Here is a 23,298-nt window from a genome sequence, read left to right on the forward strand (position 1 = left end):
CCATCCATAACGCTTTGTGTATGGTGTAGGAGACTCATGCAGTCAGCTCCCTCCTTGCACACTGGTTTTGGAGCAATCCTAAAGGGTAAGTCCATAGCATTCCATAGGCCTCTCTCTCAGTGTAAGGAGCCAGTGCCTGAGCAGTGAGAAGTAAGTTATTCCTGATGGTAGGAAACATCTGTCTAAATCCCCTTTGCTCCAGAGGGAAACATCAGATGGATGTGAAAGTTGTAACGTTTCAGTGCATGCCTGAGTGAATGACCGCTGTAAGGAGAAAGGTGCTTCTCACCCCAATCTACCGGGAGAACCAGGCAGGAAAAAAAGACTTGAAGTGCGTTATTAACAGAAACCTGGAAAGTCAGAGATAGGGCAGTGGTGTCAATGTTCATCTTTTCAAAGGGATCTGGTAATTATAGGGTGACTCTCTCCAGAGCCATGGGAAGAAGGTCATCTAAGGAGTTCCTAGTGATCGAAAGAATAACTGGATGCTGGATCAACCCATAAGGTAGAGGCAATGTATACTTGGACATTTTCACAGGAGAAAAGGAGTTAGAGAAGAAAATGGGATTTCTCTCCATACCCAGGACAGACATCTGAGGGAAGGCACAAGTCAGTATGAGAGAGCCCTGCTACCCGTGTGTATGGTCACCAGAAGGCATGGCTCAGAGGAATGTGTGGCTTAGCAAAGCACAAGAGCTGTAGCAAGGATGAGATTAGAATCAAAACCTAAAAATCCTGTTAACTGCTGCAACTGTTGTCATGCTGGCTGACATCAGGAGAACGTATGTCTCGAAAGTAATTCCCAAAGAGTATGCTCTTCATACAAGGACAGAAAAATACAAAGAGGTTGGTTTGATAACTTGAGAAAGTAAGAACAGGGAGACAACGACAAACATCCACGGTCTCTGAGGAGCACCTGTGACACGGTGGGACTTTTACCAAGGAAACTCACACAAGTGCTGAAAACCAGATGAACTGACTGCCAGTTAAAAGCTCATTCGGCACCAAGCAGATCTATTGTGTCAGGTGAAAGGTTGCCACTGGATATGAACTTGACACTAGAACTGGGGCCAGGGATGGAGAAACATTTGAGACCAGATGAGTCCATTGCACCACTCAGAGATGGAAGATTTACATGGTTTGAAAATTGACACCATGATCCAAAGGTCCAGGGATTACATTACACCAAGGATCCAAAGAAAGGCTCTGAATGACTGCAAGACTTTTTCCAGTAAAGCATACAGTTGGCAACAGGAATGGGCTGAAGCGTGCCCACTGGTCACATTTTATTTAGTCCCCATTCACTCATGTGCCTGATAACCTTCCCTTGTTACTGTGGAGTGGGTAGAAGCAGATGGTCACATCAACTTAAGACAAGAGAAAACAGGGCTGAAAGCAACCTGAGGATGCACTGAATTTAACCTGACATGCTCACATCACCTGGTCTTCACAATCTGCAGTACTGACAGTCCTACTGCCTCCCCAGACAAGTGCTATCAGAAAGTCTACTATTTACCTAAGTTTCCTTTACCATAAGGTCAAATCATAATTTTTAGTCCTATTGCAAGTGGACAGAAAAACTTCTTTATTTCTCTGCAGCAACTTCTTACTACTAGAAAAATGAATCTTCTCTTCCCCTAGTCTTCTCTTTTTAGACAAAACCACCACTTTTCAGTCTTCTCTCATTAATTGTGGTTTTAGACCTTTTATCACGTGTTCTCCTTTAGAGATTCTACAATTGTCCCCATGCGTTTTTGAAGTACAGTATTAAAAACTGGATGCAGTCCAGCAAAGTGTTACTAATGACACGTAAAACCAAAGGACTATTTTGAGTTTTACAGAACAGTCATGTTAATGTGGTGCTTATTGTTTTCAATACTGTAACATTACTACTTCCTGATATTCTTATTTAAATATTTCTCCTCTTAGGCTTACACAGGTAACTGTTCCTACCTTCGTATTTCAAACTTAAAATAATTTACTGGGAAAATGGCCTAAAAAGCATGTAAATTAAGATTATCTGAATTTTAACCTTCAACATGTTTGTAACCCCTTTGACATGACAATCTCCTAAGCTCCTTTTCTGCTTAAATATTGAACACTTTTTAGCCTGCTACCCCTCTTCTTACTTATAGCTATAGGTACTTATATAGTACCTACAGGTAATTATTAGTTACTTATATCAGTACTTTGTTATTTACTTATTTAGGTACTTATATAGTACCTCTAGGTCATAATCTCTACAAGCTTCTCAATCCAGGTGATTTAAGAATACAGGCAGACCTAGAGACACAGAGAAGGCAATCATTAAGAAGCAAGGGCTCCCTATTTGACAGGGAAGAGAAAAAACACTTTGACATGATTACCATCAGAAATTACTGGAGTTAGTCAAGCAGTCCCAAAGCGGACAGCCAAACACTTTCACAGATGGAAGCTGGACCAGTACTTAGCATGAACTCCCTGTTTTTGTAACAGATTTCATTATACCATCCATATTACTTCTAAGGGTGCCTACTGATGTCACTGGAAACAGATGCCTTGTCCTTGCAATTTACTTCAAAAAGTAAATTCCCTACCACTGCTCTCTATTTCCCTCCCTTTCTCAGCAAGTGTCCCAGTTTTGCAGGAAAGTCCTTTCCTTTTCTTAAAGAGCAAAACACCTTTTCACACTCTCATCACTGTCTCTTGAGCACTCACTCCAGACTTTCATCTTCTTCCTTTCACTAAATCCCACTCTATTCCTTGGCTACCTTGCAAACCCCTGGATGTGACTGCTTGTGGGATTGCAGTGTACTGACTTCCCCCTCCATTTGGAAGCAGGGGCCATGCAGCCCGTGATGACGTACATGGTAACTGCTGTAACAGCAGCAGGGAAGGCTTTCCTAGGGCAGGTGATAGACTAAGTGCTTGTTTATCCAAGTCACAGGACTCAACCCTGCCTTCCCACTGGACAGCCTTCTCTCTAACAACTTCACAGTATTCCCAGAGATAAGTAAAGCTTCCTGAAAGCAGAGAGTTCCTGTGTTATCCACATGAGAACTGGCCAGTATCTGAAAAATTATCTATTTTTAAACTAACCTTTTAACTCAGAAGCATAAAGAAACTAAACTGCAATGCTCTTGTGATACAGGTTTTATCCACTTGGCAAAACCCCTCTTCACTCTCTACTTTACATTTCTTCAGTTGCAGCAGCAAGACAGTTATGGACCTTGTACCTGAAACATCACAGTGGATAATGTTCTCGTGATGCAGAAATAGCATTAATTAATTTTTAATTATTTGAGAATCTACTTGTACAAGAAAATGATCAACTATCAATTTTAAGAGGAAGAGACTGTTGAGAGTGAGGGGACAAGTGTTCTTCCTGTAAAAAGAATACACTGTCTCCATGTGATAAGGGTAAAGAGAAGGAGAAGAGGAAGCATCTCCCTTGCCATGCCAGAGGAACGTTACCGACTTGGAAAAGAAAGGGGAGGCACTGTTTTCAAAATGGTAAAAAAAAGGAGCAAAGCACATGTTAAAACCAACTACTTCATCTCCCTTCAGGTTTATTGCTTCTTACTGGCCAGTGAAGAACAGAGAGGAGAGTGCTGCTATAAATCATCGGTTACATGATGTGAGAAAACACACAAAGATAACTGCTGGGTGTAAAGACTGATGAAGATACATTACTTCAGGCCAGCACTAGTTCAGTTGAACTGTATCTTGCAGAAAATCCATGCCAGGGTCTATTTTTCATTCATCTGTACTTGGATCAATTTAGATCTATGTTTAATAAATTCTTTGTGTAATGTTGTAACTTCTTTAAGCAATTAATTATCAGTAGCCTAATGCTGTTGCCTCTGCATAATTCTTGATGATTTCCATGCCTTTGGGACATGTATATTCAAGAGTTAACTAATCAGAGCCGCTTTTGGCCTCAACTGCCAAGATCATTTTCATACAGAATGGTGGGTTGAAAAATTGCATCCGCTTCAGGGACGACTGTCCTATGTAAACACTGACTGGGTTGTGAAACAACAGAAGTCATTCAGCTGTGTATATTTGAAACACCACTCTTATCTTTAACAAGATGATTGCCTGGCCAGTAGTCCTCATTCACTGGGAGAAGTCTTGTTTTACTGCTGAGGTGATTCATTTCATAGTCTTGCTAAAATCTAGGGTCCTTTAGGTTTCTAACCCGAGAATTTCTAATCATGGATTTTAAAGAAATTGTATTTAATAACCACTAGTAAACTCAAGTACTAGATACTGTTCTTAGGCAGGAAGAGATGTATAAGCAGGCTACATATTAAAATTATGTAATTACACTTCTAACTTTTCCTGACTTAGAGATTAACATCTTACATGGGGGAGGACAAGATTTTTTGTACTTATTTTCTCAGGTTTAAAACCAAAGCAAAAATCAAAGCCTCACACAATCCTCTATCACATCAGGTCACTCTGACATAACACGTTCAAACAAAGCTGGAGCCTTCAGACATATTTTTTCAATGTTTCCTTTAGAGCAAACTGCGTAATTGGTAACAGCAACAGCCTTAACTTCTAGATAGACACATCTGGACAAGGGGAGAGAAATACACACCCTGACAATGACTTGTAAAACTGTTTTCTCAAGCAGGAAACAGCAAGGCTTGGTTTGTAATTGCAGGTATCTTTCCATGTACTGTCTATTCTTCCAGCTCCAGCTTCTTCTGCACTTCCTCTAGTTATCTCCCACTCACAACTTCTCAGCCTATCCTGCACTACTGTACATTTATAAATATGCCATATACCCCTTTTATTTCCCCCCTCCACTCCAAGACAGACAGGGAAAACTTTTTATTATATTTTTAATAGACATTCCTAAGCAATCTATTATATGTGACTGTCTAAGCCAACAAAGCAATGGGTCAAAATCAGCTCTGGATTACCTCCCACAAATGCACTGGAATAATGCTTAGGATGAATTTGGCTTTAAGACTTGTTAGAGAAGCAGCTGACTACATTCACAAATTATTTACCAATCAAAATTTGAAAGTTCTCTAGTGACATGGGGAGAACAATGGCACAAGCAAACATTTGAGCATGAAACAGATTGAAAAAGCAGCTGCCAAGAGCAATAAACTAAAAAAGTGTAGATGCCTCTGACTAAGGCCAGACAGACATTTATTGGAAGCCAAGATTAGTAAGCCTTACCACTTATAGTTACGTGATCATCTTTGGAGGCTCTCTGTGTTTCTTTTAACTGGATCTCTGAGTTCACATCCACTTTTCTTCCAGACAACTCTAAATAGGCTTTGAGAGAGGCAGGTACCTTGACTGTAATTGAACCTGGTATAAATTTAAGTGAAAGCTAATTAGTTTAACAGTGAGATCAAAGCATGAAACAAGCAATTATTTCACTAATTTGAATCAAATCATCATTTGGTTGTGTTTGGTTTTTTGTTTGTGGTTTGTTGTTTTGTTTGTTTTTTTTCATTTACCATAAACAGAGCACTGTATGTCACACATAGAAAATGGTGTCACAGTATTTCACAGTATTTCTTTCACAGACGTGAAAATAAACACTGACATACACTGCTAGCAACGTCTCTTGGTGGAGGATCTTATTACAGGAATGATCAAGGGAAGCAAATCTACTATATCTCAGAGGTATTATAACTTTAGTTTCATCTTCTAGTTGCATGTTTACACCCTGAGCAAGGACAGGGGACCAGACTGGACAAATAATCCAGCCACTGCGTGGCACATGATGAAAGAATTGCTCATCTGGAACAATGAGACACCACTTGCTCACGTACTGTGAACATTAGTGATTGTTTCTGACCACTGCTCAGGGCCAGCTGTTCACATCCTCCAACAGATGCAGTCTCAAAAGTGACTTAACCAGTTTAGAGACTACGTATCACTAAAATGTAAACTCCTAGCAAAATTGCAGCTTTGGTGGCCTGAATAATTCTACCTTTGAGATTAAAACCAGAAATTCTGACTTCTGCTTCCCCTAACTGTGTGGTTCTATGCATCAGACCAAAGGCAGATGGTGGGCTCCCAACCTGCCCAAATTAGTCGTATTTGGAATTACTCAGTCACAAAGTCTGGAAGCTGTGTCCTACACATTAAATCAAAAACCCAGCAAAATTCAGTATACACTTTATTAATATGTGTTCCTTAGTTTTTCCCAATTCCAACATTCACTTTAGAGAAACATAAAAGTGTTTCTTGATGTACATCCCAAAAGCTGAAGTAGATCATGGTAACAAAAGCGATGTCATAACAGCTACGTAGCATCAGAAAGCAACCCTTGCTATGCAATTTAAAATCAGCAGAATGACTTGCCTGTGACAGTCCTGATGGACAAATAACTGTCAATATAATTTGGGCCTACATTTTGCTGGAAACACAAAAGCCTCAGGATAAGAAAGGGAAAAGGTCTTCATCTTTGGGTCCTCCTTGGAGACTTGCTCAGTGATGTGACTCATAAAATCCAACACACACGCAGCTAATTTATCACAAATGGCACATTTTCTACACTGCAGCTGTCAGCAGTTACTCTGAATTTAGAGGGTAAATGAAAACAGAACTTCAACTTTGCCTTTACTAAACTGTGCTGCCAGAAGAGATCTCAATGTTTTGAAAATAACATTAATTAGCTTTTATTAAATACATTCCTCTTTGCCAAGAGACATTAACTTAGCAATGAGTGATTCAAAAGGTAACCAAGAAATAATGTAAAAATAAATTTCTTTGCACTAATGAAACCAAAATAGATCGTACAGGACATGCAAGCGATTTCAATGCATTGCTATCATCACTCCCATTTTGAGTAAATGTTTTTAGGTTTTAATAGGGCACAGGCACTGTCTCATAGAAGACAGAAGTGTACCAAATACCCTGTTCATTTAACCCACCTGAAGTGCCTGACATGATGATAACACCAAACATAAAAATGCTGTAGAGTGGTTTTTTTTTGGTTTGTTTGTTTCAAAACCAGGACTAATAAGATGTATTCAGGGCTTTGTAATTTACAATATTGTATCTTTTGAATGGCAAAACTATTAGTTCAACTTTTGTTGCGAGCTTTTAACTAAGAAGTGAAGTTTTAGTGAGTAAAATGGTAGGGTAAGATGCTCTTATCTTTGTTTTTCTGCCTTCAAATTTTCATAGTGGGACATTTCACTCAGAAGACAGGAAAAATAAATATGTGTGTGTCAATTATCACTCTGCACATGAAATATCATGGAGTAAACTGTATTCAAGGTAACAAACACTGTAATTCAAGTCAACTCTGCAGAATTCTGCTGGGTATATTGCTGGGGAAAAATATTGAAAACCAAAAATTTTTAAATCCATCTTACATATCATTGCCTCTTACAGAGCTTACTGTAATTTAAGTATTTATATAAGTATTTATATAATTTAAGTAGTTATAGCTTGCTGTATTTACAGTATTTATGAGGTGAAAGATAATGTAGATAACAAAGAACCACAAACTATTTTTTTTTACAGACAGATAAAAAAAAAACCCAACCCAAAACCAAACCTTATCCCCTTTTACTTTACATCAAAAGCTGCCACAAAAAATATTTGCTTTAGTTTGCTAACCTTTCTGGGATTTCAGATCCACTTTTCTTAATTGACTGACATAAACATCTATTGTCCCATGATATGTAGAAGCTTTTAGACTTCCATCTGAAGAATCTAAAAAAAAAAAAAAACAAAACACGAAAGAAAGAAAGAGAACTTGTGTATTATTCACTCTTCTTAAATGAGTATTTGCCATAATCTTTCTTTATAGTTTCTTTGAACTAATTTTTGTCAATCCTTCTGTGTTTGAGAAGTATCATATTAATTTACCAAATGTCAGACTTTGCTCAGAAAAACAGGTTTCTGAAAAAACTTATCTCCCCAATCCAGAATTGGGGCACACACTGGTCCTAAGGCCATAGCCCTGCAGTTGTTCTGTATCTACAAGGCCTCAACTACACTGTACATCTTTCTACAAGGATATATTTATCTTCATGTGAAGATCAAGCACAAAATTTAAGCCCTAAGATCTACTCTAGTTTCCAAAGAGTTCATTTGCTCAGACTCTGCACGGGGAGAACTTTACCCAGGAAAGTCACCCCACGCAGAACATGAGCAGTTGTGCACTGTAACATCTTGTTACACAGAATAACTTTGTAAATTCTCATTCACTACATCTGAATTTTAGACAAATGTTTAAGATAACCATTGCACTTCAATATACACAGGAAAACAGCATTTGTTCTGTGCCCTGGGAGGCCTACAGCCTTTTATACCTTATTAGCTGAAATTCACGATCACAAAGCTTTGTGAAGAAGCATTTTTTACAAACAGAATGTCTTTGAGAAACTTTAATTGTACACTCTAGTAGTCCTTACTTGCAATGTTTTCCATTTTTAAATACGTAGACTTTGACAATATTACAGTGAAGTCCCAAAGAGTTAACTTTCAAACAACTGAACTGACCTATAGCTAATAAAAATTGCAAAGAAATTATGAAGAAACTCTAGAGAAGCATAAAAAATTACATTTGTACATGAGTAAAAGGTAATCAGTGAAATATATTTTTAGAGACCATGCTAGAAATTAAAGTATTGGCAAGAAATCTTGAAATAGTGATAGAGACTCGTTTCTGGATCTACATAGGAAAAAAACCCTACAGTCAAACCTTCAGAAATAGCTAAAACAAAAAAAACCAAACCTGAATGAAATTTTCCATTTTAAAAAGTAAAAATATTACTGAGAGAATGAACTTGATTAGTCATAACAAGGATGTCTTGCATTAATGTCTTACCTTTGCCATATAGTTTTAGCTCTAAATAAACCCATCTGGAGCTTTTCTGATCCCAGATTTTGAGAACAGATGCCAAAGATCAGTGCATTGGTTACAACAGCAAAAAAAAATTGAAAAGGATTATTATCCCACAGCTAAAGCTGATTTCTTTGAAGGGGAAAGTAATTTTAAAAAAAGCAGCTAATCCATATTTAGTCAGCTGAGAAACTAAGCCTGGCTTTGGCTAACAAGAAAACACTAACAACTAGAATGTGAATGCTTCTGCCATCTCAAGATTTTATGTTAAAGATCTGTTCCAAATCTGAAAAAAAAAAAATTAACTCTTCATTTATAATGATCTGGAAAATAGTTTTGCTTGTGTAAGTGACAATGAAACATTTTATTGATGACTTTTTAAAACGCTGTTCATAATAGTCAAAGTTTAAAAGTTAAGAGTCATTAGAACAGGAAAATTTGATGTGCATCAACATTTTTATAAACATTTTAAGTAGTGATAGCTTCAGATTTTCATGCAAAAGCTGTTTTTGCAGATATTCCCATTCAAATTTAGTAACAGTCAATTACTGATTCTCCACATGATCTTGATAGATTTTGTTGGCAACAGATACAGGAAATATTCAGCCTTTGACTCTTCTGCTTAAAACAGAACATGTAGTAAGAGCCTTTATCAGTTCTAGGAAGAAAGAAAATTATCCTGTGATAAGACAGCAACCCTCTCCAGGGAGAAAAACTGCAAACAGTCCATACACCACCACCAGCTGACGATGCTTTACAGGAACAACGTTTATTCAGTGAACCCTTTCTCTTCCCACTCTTCAAATGCAAAAGCAGTTCTTGTGAGATTCCTCCCAGTGGAAAGATGCCTTTTGTGAACCTAGCAGCCCCACTGCACAATTGAACAAAGTGTTCTAGATTTTCAATTAATATATATTAAAAAAAAAATACAATACTCATTTTGTGAGGGATTGGATTCTGTTTGGAGAAGGCATAAACATGAAGAAAGGATGCAGGGAGAGGGCATCAGGCACAGATTTACCCAGAAAGCACAAAACAACCTCAAGGGAAGTGGAATGCCTTTACATTGAAAAACACTGTTTTGTGAGTATGACTTGTCAGATTTTGACCCCCAGAGCACATCACTAATACAAAATTTCATATGGAAGAAGAAACTACAGCAGTTTCAAAACCACAAAGAACTTTGGCAGCACTAACCAAACACTAAACCTGATGTTACAGTATTGCACAGTAAACAACTGTTTACCTTTGACCTATGGAAGTAACATGAAATATATTTTATGGAAACAACTTAATATGATTTATGTAATGAATTTTATTAATGAAATTTTATGTAATGAAATTTATTTTATTAAATACAAGTGCTCAGATACAAAGAAGAATACTAAGAGACTTGGAGCTGTTCATTACTTCTGCAAAGCCATAAAGATGCTGTTTTAAGTTTGTCTCTAACTCCTAACAAATAAGGGGGGGAAATGGATTAAAAAAAATGAATAAAGATGAGGTGATATAACAAAAAAGGTGCCCAGATTTAAATAAATAAATATTTCAACAATGAAAAATTACTCCATATTAAGTAGCACAGGCTGGTAGGACAAAACACAACAAATAATAATGGAGACAATACATATTTTATGGTTATGACAGAACAAAGCTAAGGCAATTTATTTTTAAATATATACCCAATTTTAGCTGAGATCAATGTGAATAATTAAAGGTAAAAAAAAGGAAAAAGTGTATAGTTTGAATTCAGAGTTTGCCAAGGACTGACAGCTCAAGGGGAAAAACAAGGATAAATCCTTCTACTGGAAATGGAAGAGATGGTCACTCTTGAGCAGCTTCAGCTATTTAATTTACTAGTACTAGAGAAAAAAAAGGAAAACAAAAGGGCAGTGTGAAGCAAGGTGTCCTTGACAAAGTCTTTGTTAAGTTTTATGAAAAATAAATACAGCTTGAAGAATAAGACCTAAGTCACATAACTTGAGAAAGACCATACAATTAAAGATCAATGAAAGGCCCACAAAGGCAACTTTTAGTATCACTTCTTTCATTTTATATGTGAAATACTGAAGAAGGGATTAAATACTAGTGATCTTTCCTTAAATCTAAGCAAAAACATACTTTTCCTAATAGCACATAAGGACTGATCTTGTTCATGTTAAAATCAGTGACAAAATCAATCTCAATAGGAAAACACAAATATTTATTATGTTTTGATTAAAGACTGGAGAAAGTATAAAATTCCAACATATCTGAAGTGTGAGGACAATTGAATTCCTGCCTAACTGGCTATCTAGTATTGCTCATTGATAGAAGATTGGCAAGTTTTCTTCTTTAAGTTCATAGCTCTAAAACTTTCACATGAAAAATATTGTGAGAAACTGAAATGTATTCACTAAATAGACTCTTGGAACATAATACTGAAAAATCTTTATCAGTCCTGACCATAGTCACCATGCAGGCCTGGCAAAACAAATGATGCGACACACAAAGCAAAGAAATCTCTCATGAAAACAATTCCTCTGCTAACTAAGTTGTCCAGACTACCCTCTTACCTCTAAATGATGTTTTCTATCTCAATTTTAAAGTTATATCCATTGGTTTTAAAGGCCATAGTCTCTTTTGGATAACTTAATCTGTTAAAAAAACCCCAAAACACAACCAAACCATCTGGCTTGTCTAGTTTGACGAAAAGGAGGCTGAGGGGTGACCTATTGCTCTCTACAGCTTCCCAAGGAGGGGACATGGAGAAGGAGGTGCTGAGTTCTTCTCCCTGGTATCAAGTGAAAGGATGCATGGAAATGGTTCAAAGGTGCGCCAGGGGAGGTTCAGACTGGACAAGAGGAAGCGTTTCTTTATGAAGAGAGTGGTCAAACACTGGAACAGGCTTCTTAGAGAGGTGGTCGATGCCCCAAACCCACCAGTGTTTTAGAGGCATTTGGACAATGCTCTTAACAACACACTTTAGCTTTTGGTCAGGCAGCTGGACTGGATGATCCTCATAGGTCTCTTCCAACTGAAATAGTCTGTTCTATTCCAAGAGGAAAGAAAACCCTACATATTCCTCCAAATACAATATAAACTCAAGAACTACTGTAACAACATCCAGAATCTTCAGCACCGTGATATGAGATTCTGTAAAACATACACGATGTAACATCACCAAAACTGTTTATTGCTAACAGAACACATACGGAAGTAAAATCGTTTATTCTTTTAAGCTGCAAGGAAAACGCTGTTGTACTCAGGTAGCAGCTACCTGCTCTATATGCTCCAATTTTTAGAAGCAGTTTCTCCAGGACATAAGCTCTGTCTAGAACGCCATATACTCTACATTCAAATGGACACAAAGAGAGGGAAAGGGAACATGGAAAAAAAGACTGATGATAAAATCAAGTAATAATTTGGTAGACATTGACTCATAATGGATCATTTCTTTTTAAAACTTTCATTTTTCATAACCTGACACCTGAGGGATAAGAAAAAGCATCTGACTTCTGGAGCTCACTCCAACCTACCTGGAGAGCGGCACCTTCAGTATAGCACAGTGTGGAAGAAAGCATGGGAATGATGGGGGGAAAAATTACAGGTCTGTCATCAGCAGGATACAGAAGGAGGCCAACTTCTGAGACACGAAGTTGGAAAATGAAGGACACTTAAAATGACAGTGAGAGCATTAACATACTTAAAGCAGATGGCAAAAATGAGATCAACAGAATTAATTGCTATTAAGAGACAAGTGCATGCATGGATTTATTTTTTTAAACTACTTAAGAGCTGTAGTTTATGAAGTACAGTAATTGCTTTTAATGGAATTCAGAAATGAGGGTTTTAATTTTAGAATTCCCTAGATTACTTAGCAAAAAACTGAATCCTCAAGACAAATCTCACAGATGCAGTACTACTTCTAAATACACTAAGTTGTTTACTGTTTTATTTTCCAATTATCCAAAATGGTCTTCGATACTATCATTTTTTTTTCTTAATTGATTCCCTTCTTGAAATAAAACTTTGGCATTTTGTCTCAGTACTTTACCATGAGGGTGGTAAGATACTGGAACAGTTGGCAAGGGAAGCTGTAGATGCCTCAACCCTGGCAGTGTTCAAGGCCAGGCTGGATTAGGCCTTGAGCAACCTGGGCTAGTGGGAGGTATCCCTGCCCACGGCAGGGGGGTTGGGACAAGATAACTTGTAAGGTCTCTTCCAAGCCTTACCATTCTATGATTCTGTACTAGGGAATTGTCTTACGATGACTCTCATCACTGTGGAGGATCTTGGGACACCTCAGTCCACTTTCATGTCAGGACTTTACTCAAAGGTGTACCTTTGAGAAGGTTCTTAATTGTTCTTAATTGTTGGGTTTTGGTTGATTTAAGACAGTGAACGTCACAGCAAGACACTGAAGCCTTCAGGTTGTCTAGACTGGGTTACCAAAGAAAGAAATTAGCACAGTAAGGCCAAGTGACCCTGATGTATTTGTAAAAAAATAATTAGAATTTCTGTGAGCTTAATATAGAGTTTTCCTTTCCATAGTAATCCTTGCTGCCCATAAGCTGGTTAAGGTTGTTTCCTCTCCTCTGAAATGAAACAACCACCATAAGTTTTATTGTTTCTGACTATACCAAACACAGAAGACTAATTTCTTCAATGCATAATTGGGTTAAACACAAGTTCTTCTTGGGTCTTTTGAGCTGGAAGGGGAAAACTTAGCTTGGCAGCAGAGTACAGAATACACAATCAGACCATACCAATAACATTGAGAAATAAGCAAATTCTAGCAGGACTGAATGTGAGCCAGTGGTGTGCCCTGGCAGAAAATAAATGCAACTTGGCAGCATTATCTGGAGCATGGCCAGTGTATAAAGGGAAGGGATTATTTCCCTCTACTCTACACTTATTAAACCACACTCAGAATACGGCAACCAGCGTTGGAGCTCCCAAGAGAAGGGAGACATCAGTAACTGGAGTGATAAACACGAACATAGTCAGGGCATGGAACACCTTCCCCATAGGAGAGGCTGAGGGACGAGGGCAGGCTCAGCAGGGAGAATAGATTGCTTCAGGACCCGACAGCAGCCCCCCATATTTGCAAGGAGGTGATCAGGATGGCAAAGATGGGCTCCTCAGAGAGATGCATGATGAGGGCACAACAGACAGTAGCTGAAGAAAGGGTTGCAGTCTGAACAGGAAAGTCTTTTCACCCTGAGGCCAGTCAAGCAGTGGCACAGTTTTCCCAAAGGGGCTGTACAATCTGCATCCTTGGAGGTTTTCAAGAGCACAGGGTAAAGCCCTGAGCTCACAGCCCTCACAGCTGGCATGGAGGTTGAGGCTGAAGACTAGAGACTGTGTGAGCAGTGGGGCAGGACAAAATGACCTCCACAAGTGTTTTCCAACCTCAACCACTCTACAACTCTGCAACTTCCTGATGTCTCTTCCAACTTGAGTATTCCTATGAATTTACTGAATAAAAACTTAAAAGATTAAGCAAGTTCTAAAAACAAAGTACTCCAACACCATTACTTCCTAAGATAAATCAAGTTTCTAATTACTATTTTAAGTAGTAACAAACTAGAAGTAAAACCAGGTCTGGTTGTTTTAAATTAACAAGTCATTCGAAACCCATCAAACAATTGTTAGAAGTAGGCTTCTAGTATAGGGTTGGAAAATAATTTGTCAGTGACCAACCATGCTCGCAGTATAGAAAAAAAAGGAATAATCCCTCTTTTCATAATTTAATGATGCCAGTGTGAAATACTGCCACATGCTGGATGATTAAAATTGGACTGAATTTTAGATAATATTTTAAAAAAATAAAAATATTTACACAAAGAAGTCATATCAAAATAAATTTCCAAATCAAACCACTTTATAAATAGCTAAAAGTAAAAAATTAAAGAGATTGAAAGACGACAGCATTGGTTTTCTGTTTTAATGTGGAATTATATAACAATAAGAACCTGTAAATAGTCACTTGTAATTTCCCAAAAATATTTTGAAAAGAAGTCCAGCGTTCTCAACTCAAGTCTGACTCATAAATAAATCCCTCAAAAACATGGACACATTCAAAAAACCTAGAGATTAGTGCATTTTTTCAGGTAACTGATAAAATCCTGCCTACGGTGAAATAGATAACTTCAACCTAACCCAACCCTAACCCAACCAAGGAAGCTGGAAGATCTGAATTGTTCTTCCTGTTTCTACCAGCAAATCCCTGTCAGGTCTCTGGCAATTCAACAAACTATCTTGGATGTAAATTTCTCATGCACAAAAACCTTTCACTTAAAACTTTACATTTTCTTTCTCACATTTTTAGAGTTGAACCTCCTGGATATTAAAAGTCTTTTACCTTTGAAAAAAATCCATAAAATTACTAAAGGATGTTTAATGCTTTAGGAAAAGATTAAGTCTAACTAATGCTTTCAGAACTGAAATCTGAAAAATAAGGTTTCTTCCAACTGTCAGATGTGTCTTAATGTTTAAGCTAAACCTAGTTAGTTAAGGAAAATAGTCATCATCTGTTTTGATGGAAAAAGCTACCTCCTGTGTTAAGAAGCCTTTATTTAACCACACTTCATACTCTGTGAGTTTATTTAAGAGAAGGAAAAACAGACTATCAAGCTCGAGTTAATTCTGTGGTTTAACGACTAACTCATAAGAATGTGTATCGCATTCATTCTCCAGGAATGTTAATACAGGTTGCTTAGAAACATAAGAGTTTTAACGGTACAGATTGTCCCTGAACAATGCTTAGTGAGGGACTACAGTTAACACCATCACCAAAAGTCTTCGAGATCTGGGCCCATAACGAAGTTCACTGACAGAAGGGGAAATCTTTCTACAGACATTCAAAGGACACTGAGCCTTGTCTACAATTACTTTACTTCAATTTTCTGCCATAGTAATTAACCAGAATTACAGTTTCTCATTTTGTGTTTATGTGCTATAAAGTGCACTGATATAATGTATTCCACAATTGATAACTGAGTTATCCTGTTGTATAAATGCCCAAATTTACAAAAGAAAGTTTATGAGCAGTTTTCACTTCTGAAGGGAAAACAATTAGCATAATTGTTTGGAAGTGTTAAAAGTATCACAAGCCTTCCCCCCCAGCCCCTGAATATGTAATACATCAATGATTATTACTTCCTGATATAAAAATTAAATGTAGCTAATAATTGATATCAATAAATATAAAATAGAGAACTAAACTAAAGGCACAACTGCATTTGATGTACACTTAGTGTTTTCTTGTGTCTTTTTATCCCACCTTAATCTAAAAGGTGACACCTAGACTCAGTTTAATTTGTGCAAAGCCCGGAGAGTACTGGGTGTCAAAAGTGAGACAGTGTGCCTTGCTGACAAAAGGCTGACAGCAAAGTTTGGAAAGGACCTCATTCAGCTATACAGCTATCAGGGCTACTCCTGAAAAGAAAAGAGGGCAAAAACATTTGCGCCAAATCACTTCCTTTTTACTTTCCCTGTGAATATTTAGGTTTTAGAAAGGAGAAGGGAAGAACAAGAGATAGAGAGATGGTAGAACGTACCTACTGTGATACTCCCTGTTTTGGTCTGAAGGGTGGTGTTACCTATTATGAAAAGGGGAAAAAAATGTTAAAACTATATTAAACATATTCAGAATTTATTTTCTATATTATTGCTTTACAAACAAAAATCTCATTACATGTGGGTAACAACAAAGTGATTCCAGCCAAGAAAAACACTGAGTAAAGCTAGGCACAGCCTGGATGTGAGGGAGAAAAAAGCAGAGAGGCATTGCAAGGCTAATGCACAGTATTTCCTTACTTTATTTGGGGTGATTTTTTTTTTCCAGTTGCTCTGATGCCTGCAACAGCACTATGCATCATTTAAGTAATTCAACAGGATGAGTAATATAAACAGTTTCTATTTTCCTCTTTTATAAAGGTATACCCACATCCATCTCCCCCAGAGGGAATTTTGTGCTTTATCTTCAAAGTCTACATCCTGAACCCACTGAACATTACCTACTCCCTCCAAACTTATTCTTATGTGCATGACAATCCATGATCAATGCTTTCCATTGACTTCAGTGAGGTCTGAGTATGTTGGACAAACTGGAGAACATCAAACAAAAGTGTGTAAAGGTACAAAATGTAGAAGAGTCTCCTACTGAACTTGCATAACTTTGAACAGGCATTGGTGTTTCAGCCTTAATTTCAAAATACATATTCTTCCTCTTTACTTGTATCATCAAGAGAAGCCAGAAGGAAGACAGATACACCTCGTAACAGAACAGTCTAACTAAATTGTAGAAGATTCCACAGTTCCATGTATAAATGTCTCTCAGAAAATGCTTTAATTTAAAAAATAAACCACAGTATGTCATTCCTGCCGTTCTCACATTCTTCCAAGAGGATGACAGAATGAAGAATAAGGTTGATCACAGTAATCAAGTCCGATTTAGTAACATTCACAGTTTTCAGATCTTTCCAAATTGCACGGGGATCAAGTTCTGCCCTATTTTCTGTAATTACACAGTAGTAAACAACCATTAGGGCCGAGTGCATTCCACTGTATATGACCTGTATTTTTCTTAGTGGTTCGTGGGCCAAAAGCTAGAAAAGCAGCCTATCATCAACAGTCTTATATTTATCTTTTCAAGCACACACCATACAAAATATTTCTGAAAATCAGAGCAGAAACAAAAGCATTTTTCAATAAACTTGAAACATGTTTGGTTCTTTGATGCTTTTTAAAAGGCATGCTATAATTATCCCACCCTTTTCCCCATTTTATCATGACTAGTACTTAATACAAGCTACAAAAAGACCTAGGGTTTTGTCAGCTAGTAACTCTCCTGGAGCTGAAGGTAGATTATTGTCAGAACAGTATTATTACTGTTCTTTGTTTTTCTGGGTGTTTTGTTTTCCATTTTGACAAGCAGGTCCTTGAAAAATATTAAACGTAGAAATCAAACTCCTATTAACCACAGACTTATATGGCAGATACAATTAATGTTTGGCAATGTCAACATATTAGTGTGCAAAGCTCACTTCAAACATTTAGCAAGAACAAAAGCTGATTTTAAAGCAGATAGAAATGCCCTGCTGTGGTGTTGACCTGCACTGACTACAGACAGTGCCCCAAAGTGCACTTTTGGTCATGTAATTGTTCTGTGAAGGCCAACACTAAACCTCATATTTCTTGGGCACATCAAGGCCAAAGAGAGAAAGACCTGAGTAGAGGTAATTACTAGTTTGATTATTACAACCAACTGACTTCAGCATTGTGGTGCGCTACTATGACGTCCAACATATAATAGTTTTAGCAGAATATTGAAGACAGTGGTTTAGTGTTTTGGTTTTTTGGTGCTTCTGAAGAAATAGTTACATTTTCTATCATCTACAAGCCTTGCTTCTCCATGAGCACTGTAAAACTTCAAACTACAGTATTGTCATAATTGTCATAATGGAAATTTTGATTTAAAAAAAAGGGTTTTTTCCCTACCAGAAGAATAATTCAGGACTGGAACACGATGCCCAGAAAGGCCATGCAAACTCTGGCCTTGAAAATACTCAAAGTTCAACCAGACAAGGCCATGAGCAAGTTTACTCTAATTGAGGCCACTTAAAGCATTAGTTTGGGCTAGATATGAAATTCCTTTAACTTCAACTATTAAATGTATAAAATACATTAATAGTTAATGCAACTCAACCCAAGAGTTTGGGACAGCTGTAAAGAGGGGTTTCCATTTCCTCCTATGTGCCCCTTTGTAGAGAAGTTTCACTGTAGTGTTACTGTCTCTTGGCTAAAAGTAAATAATTTCTCAGAATCAGATTTCTTTTTCAAGCATCAAATCAAAAGCTCAATAGCACCTGACATCTCATGTTACAAAAGCTGACGAAAATTACTCAAAACCAATTTCTTCAAAACAATGCATTACTCATTTTCGTAAAAGTATGAAGCATGCAAATGAGCAATTATGAAAGCCTGAGCACTGACAGTGTTGCAATTGTACAGCCTGAGTTTCAACCACGAACTGTCTCAGACAGGTTTGTAAAGTTTGTGTTGCCCTAACTTCAACTTTCTCAGGGCAAAGGCAATGAAATCTAGCTTAGTTTTGTGCACAGATGTGCTGATTTGATGCCAACTATCAGCATACTGTCAGCTATAGGCAAATTGTGGGTTCAGCTGCTCAAGAAACAATCTGTCCAGGCATTTACAAACAAAACAACTACTAAAACTGAGATACCTGATGAGCAAAAACTGTAAGTGAAAGTGATAATTTTTTTCTACCAGAAATTTTTAATAGGAGTTTATCTTGTCTACTAATTAATGTGTTTGTGTGTATACTTTAAAAGCATTTGCTCATACTATTAAAACATGATTGAGGAGCATGATGTCTTGCAGAAAGTGTTTTTCTGACAAAATTGGCTAGAATTACCAAGCAAATGTAAATGTGCAATTGTTTCTAAAAGAAACAGCTAAAGTAACATTAGGTGTTCCAGACCCATTTAGTAGAGAGCTCACAAAACCAACCCTGAACTAACATAAGAAACGTCTGTATAATTTGGATACAATTCTATTTGGTTTCACATGGTTCTTCAGCTAAATGACAATGAAGCATTACTACGAAAGCAAGTCACTAGCTGCAGCAGTTATGATTTCATTTTTGTACCAAGAAAATAAAAAGAAACTTTCAGAGGTTCACAGAGAGATGAACATGCTCACAAACTGATCACAGTGTAACAATACAGTCTACAAGTTCGAAAAATACAATAACAACAAGAAAAAAAAGCTATTTATTTCTGCCTATGCATACCAAAACAAACTTTACATAACTGGTTTAGAAACCGTTCTTACATTTATTATAAACGGACAGAGGAGTTGCTCCTTTAAGGAAGAGCCAAAATGAATTTCTCAAGTGAGATGACAACATAAAATTACTAAGAAATTGAAGCAAATTGTTCATGAGGCCTATAGCTGAAAATCTGGAACTCAGACTGAGCTATTTTCACTCTTTGTACATTCTCCAGTTTGTTTAATTCAATGTTAAATCACCACAAGCACATTACAGCACAGTCAGAATTCAGTGGGAGTTTTGTTCAACTAGAAAACCACAAGACATTTGAACCTCAATTGCTGTTTAAATAAAAGACTGTAGTTAGTTTCAGTTCTAGGTGAAAGACATTAAAGGGTGGATGGATTAGAGACTTCTTCCCCAATTAAAGAACAGGAACTGTCACCATTCCATTAATCATATAAGGTCCTAGCACACAGAGAGGCTATTTCTGCTAAAAACTTCTAATTACTATCACCTTTTATGATAGTTCTTAGTAGATGCTCTATGATTGGATTCTCTTACGAAGAAAATAAAGGATGGGGAGAGGGAAAAGAAGCCTCTTTACAACTTTTAGTATAATTTTCACTGCTGAATTTTAAAATATTTTGATGTTCTTAATACATGTGATGTTTCTTTCCCACAATATATACTTTTTGCTGTTCACAAGTGTGCTCATAAAATTGTTTTTAAAAATAAACAGTCTGCTAGGTGGCAAAAAAAAATCAATTCAGTCTTTATTAAAGATAGAACTGTTTTGTTCATACGCTTTATGATTTAGTGATAGTCTATTGCATTAGTCCACTTGTTACTGTGAACATCATGAACACCTTCAAAGTAGCTAAATTTGTGACAGATTTTCCTTCTTACCATGAATACTTCCCAGCATAATATCACCAGCTACTGAAGAGAGAGATGCCGATTCTGCATAGAGATACTTAGTTTTCAGCAGCCCATCTTCAGTAGATATGTTGATGGTTGTCCCTTGCAGCTTCTCTATATTCACACTCTAAGAGAAATAAACTTAAATAAACATAATGGAAAACTTGTCATCACAGCTTGAAAAGGCAGAGGGAAGTAACACTATATAAGACACAAAACAAATGGAAGGCAGTTGCTGGCACAGAACAAATAGAATCAAGTTTTTAGTTAAAAGCTAGAGAAGACAAAACAAAAAACCTTTTCATCCAAGAAACAAATGATTCTTTATGACACTCCTATGAATTATCACATCTATCATTCAGGTGAAGAACCCAAACAGTCATAAACAGATAAAAAAAAACAAACTTGATTTAGTTTTTAAAAATGAAAACGCCTAATTTTGAAAAGTAAGAAAAAGATAACTTCAATAATGAAGACTGAACATTCATACAGCATTATGATACTTGGGGCATTGGTGATTGAGTTTTCTGTCACCACAAACTGAAGCATCCACTGTCTTTGTTACATACAGTTATTTATGAAGATTTTAATTGGCTAACTTTGTAGATGTGGCTTTGGTGAAGGTTTGCAGAAGAGCCACAGCTGCTCCTTTTCTCAGTATGATTTTTATTACCTTGGTTACTCAGGTTTCTTTCTTGGACTTAAGCCTCAAGACATACAAAGCCTTGAAAAACTAGGGATAAGAGCTCCATTTCTACTTTTTTTCAGTAGAAATTGAGAGAAAGGATAGAATTTCAAAAATTGCACTACAGATTTGGGAAATAAAAGGTGACAGATGAGATTATCTATGTAAAAATAGTGGTAAGTCATGTGGTATAACCTAAACCTATTTGAACGAACCCAGAACAATTCACATGCTTATGCAACAACCATATGAAATTTAAGTCTATTCTTTCTCAGTTAAATTTGATCTATGATGGAGATATACAATAGTTCATACTTTACCCCTATTCAATTTGGTTTTATGTTGCTTATGCAGACTTTCAGTGAAATGCACAAAATCCTTATCCATTACATGAAATGATACACAGCCTTCTAGATTAAACTGTGGCTTACTCAAATTATCTTTGAATCCTCCTTCTCATTTTAGCATTGCCACCCTGTGGAAAAAAAGTTAATATAAAGTAATAAGTCTGCTGTCCCTTCCAGTGTTAGATTATATAAATTAAAAGCTATGGATGAAGCAAGAGGTATTCCGACAAATAGCCACTAGTGTTGCACAAACTCAATGCTATATTGTGTCCCAAACTGCGAGCTGAAGAGGATGGTGCACCATGGACTGTATGACAGCCTTACCAATCCATACATACTGAGCTTTTTGCTGTCTTTACACCTTAAGTCATAAGATTACAGAATGGACTATTGTCTTAAGACTTGTACCATGATGCTACAATACAGATTAGGTGTCCAAGAACATATCAAGATATATCAACCTTTAAGAAAAATCAAAATGCTGTGCTAGAATTAGAGGTACTTGACAGTCAATATCTACAATCTCTGCAGGCAATGCTTAAATTCTGTAGCATAGTTCTAAGCAGCATCAACAGTAAACAAAACACAATGATATTAAGGCATAATTTGTCAATACTGAAAGGGACAGCAATTCAGCCTTTCATCTTGCAATGCTTCTAACAAAACCCTAATAAGCAGAGACCTTAAACATGTCCTCAGTAGTTTTCCCCCACACTACTCCACTACTCCCTCACCCTGAATAGCAAAGTGACACATGGACACAGCAACAAGTAAAAGAAAAGCCACTGTCATTTTAGTCTCTATGATCTAAACTGGCTCTAAAGAGACTAAAATGACTTGCAAAGAACATTTCCAATTTTACCAGGGCCATCATTACTATCAGCACAACAAAAATAAAGTGTGCCTCACTCTAAGGGGGAGAAAAAAAATATCTGCAGAGTTTGGGTACAAACTGTCTGCCTTGTGGCATTCCCAAACAGGCAAAGGGAAGTTCAAAAAGCTACATCTGTTACTATAGAATGCAAGTTTTGACTCTATTAAGATAAATCATCTTGTTTAAAAATTAAGTGCTTTATTATAAACAATCTCACATACCAACACATCTTACTTACCAGCCTCAACTACCTTCCTTAAAAATGTACAGTTATAAAAAGAGTTGTTTTGACTCCAGATAAAAAGTTAAAACAAACAATAAAACAAAAATGACTAATACCATAAGCATTTGTTTCAGAATAACGCAAAGCTGAAGAGAGGTGAGGGAAGAAGTAAGTCAGACTGATCAAGTATAAGACTAAAAAAGCATTTTTTTGATAGGGAAAGTTTGGAAAAAAATAGGATTGCTTTTTACTGAGAATAAATATATTTTCAGTCTCAAATTCTTTAACTCTTGTGGATTTTTAGCAGAACACAGATGTCTGGCACTGCTAAATACGTGTTATAGAAAAGCCCCCCTGGCACAGATTAGCTAATGACTCCCCAGCCAAACAAATGTGATTACTTTTGTCCATCAAATCACCAGGTTTTCTGGAAAAGTTCCTTCCCTTCAGAGTAGAGCCAAGGGTTGCAGTTACTGAGACTGACTATATGCTCAGGTTAACATTTCTCCCCTTATTATCACAGGATATTCTGAGTTGGAAGGGACCCACCTAGTTTCTTACCCTTTAAAGAAAAAGGGTCAGTCTATCTTTGTAAATCAGACTGAGAATGTTTTTGCACCTGAACACATTTTCAAAATGAAAACTACCATCCT

General features: G+C 36.9%; 1 protein-coding gene across 1 annotated transcript in view; it reads right to left on the reverse strand.

Annotated features, from left to right (window-relative positions):
- Positions 1 to 23,298, reverse strand: part of FAM185A (family with sequence similarity 185 member A) — a 40,553-nt gene that overhangs the window by 5,146 nt on the left and 12,109 nt on the right. The window contains exons 4-7 of the mRNA XM_027679424.1: positions 20,505 to 20,643; positions 16,360 to 16,401; positions 7,585 to 7,680; positions 5,179 to 5,313 (exon numbers count right to left, since the gene is read on the reverse strand). Of these exons, the coding sequence (XP_027535225.1) occupies positions 5,179 to 5,313; positions 7,585 to 7,680; positions 16,360 to 16,401; positions 20,505 to 20,643 (412 nt within the window). The remainder of the gene's footprint in view (positions 1 to 5,178; positions 5,314 to 7,584; positions 7,681 to 16,359; positions 16,402 to 20,504; positions 20,644 to 23,298) is intronic.

The sequence above is a fragment of the Neopelma chrysocephalum genome, unplaced genomic scaffold, assembly GCF_003984885.1.
Source record: "Neopelma chrysocephalum unplaced genomic scaffold, ASM398488v2 Primary Assembly neopelma1_45, whole genome shotgun sequence".
NCBI lineage: Eukaryota > Metazoa > Chordata > Aves > Passeriformes > Pipridae > Neopelma > Neopelma chrysocephalum.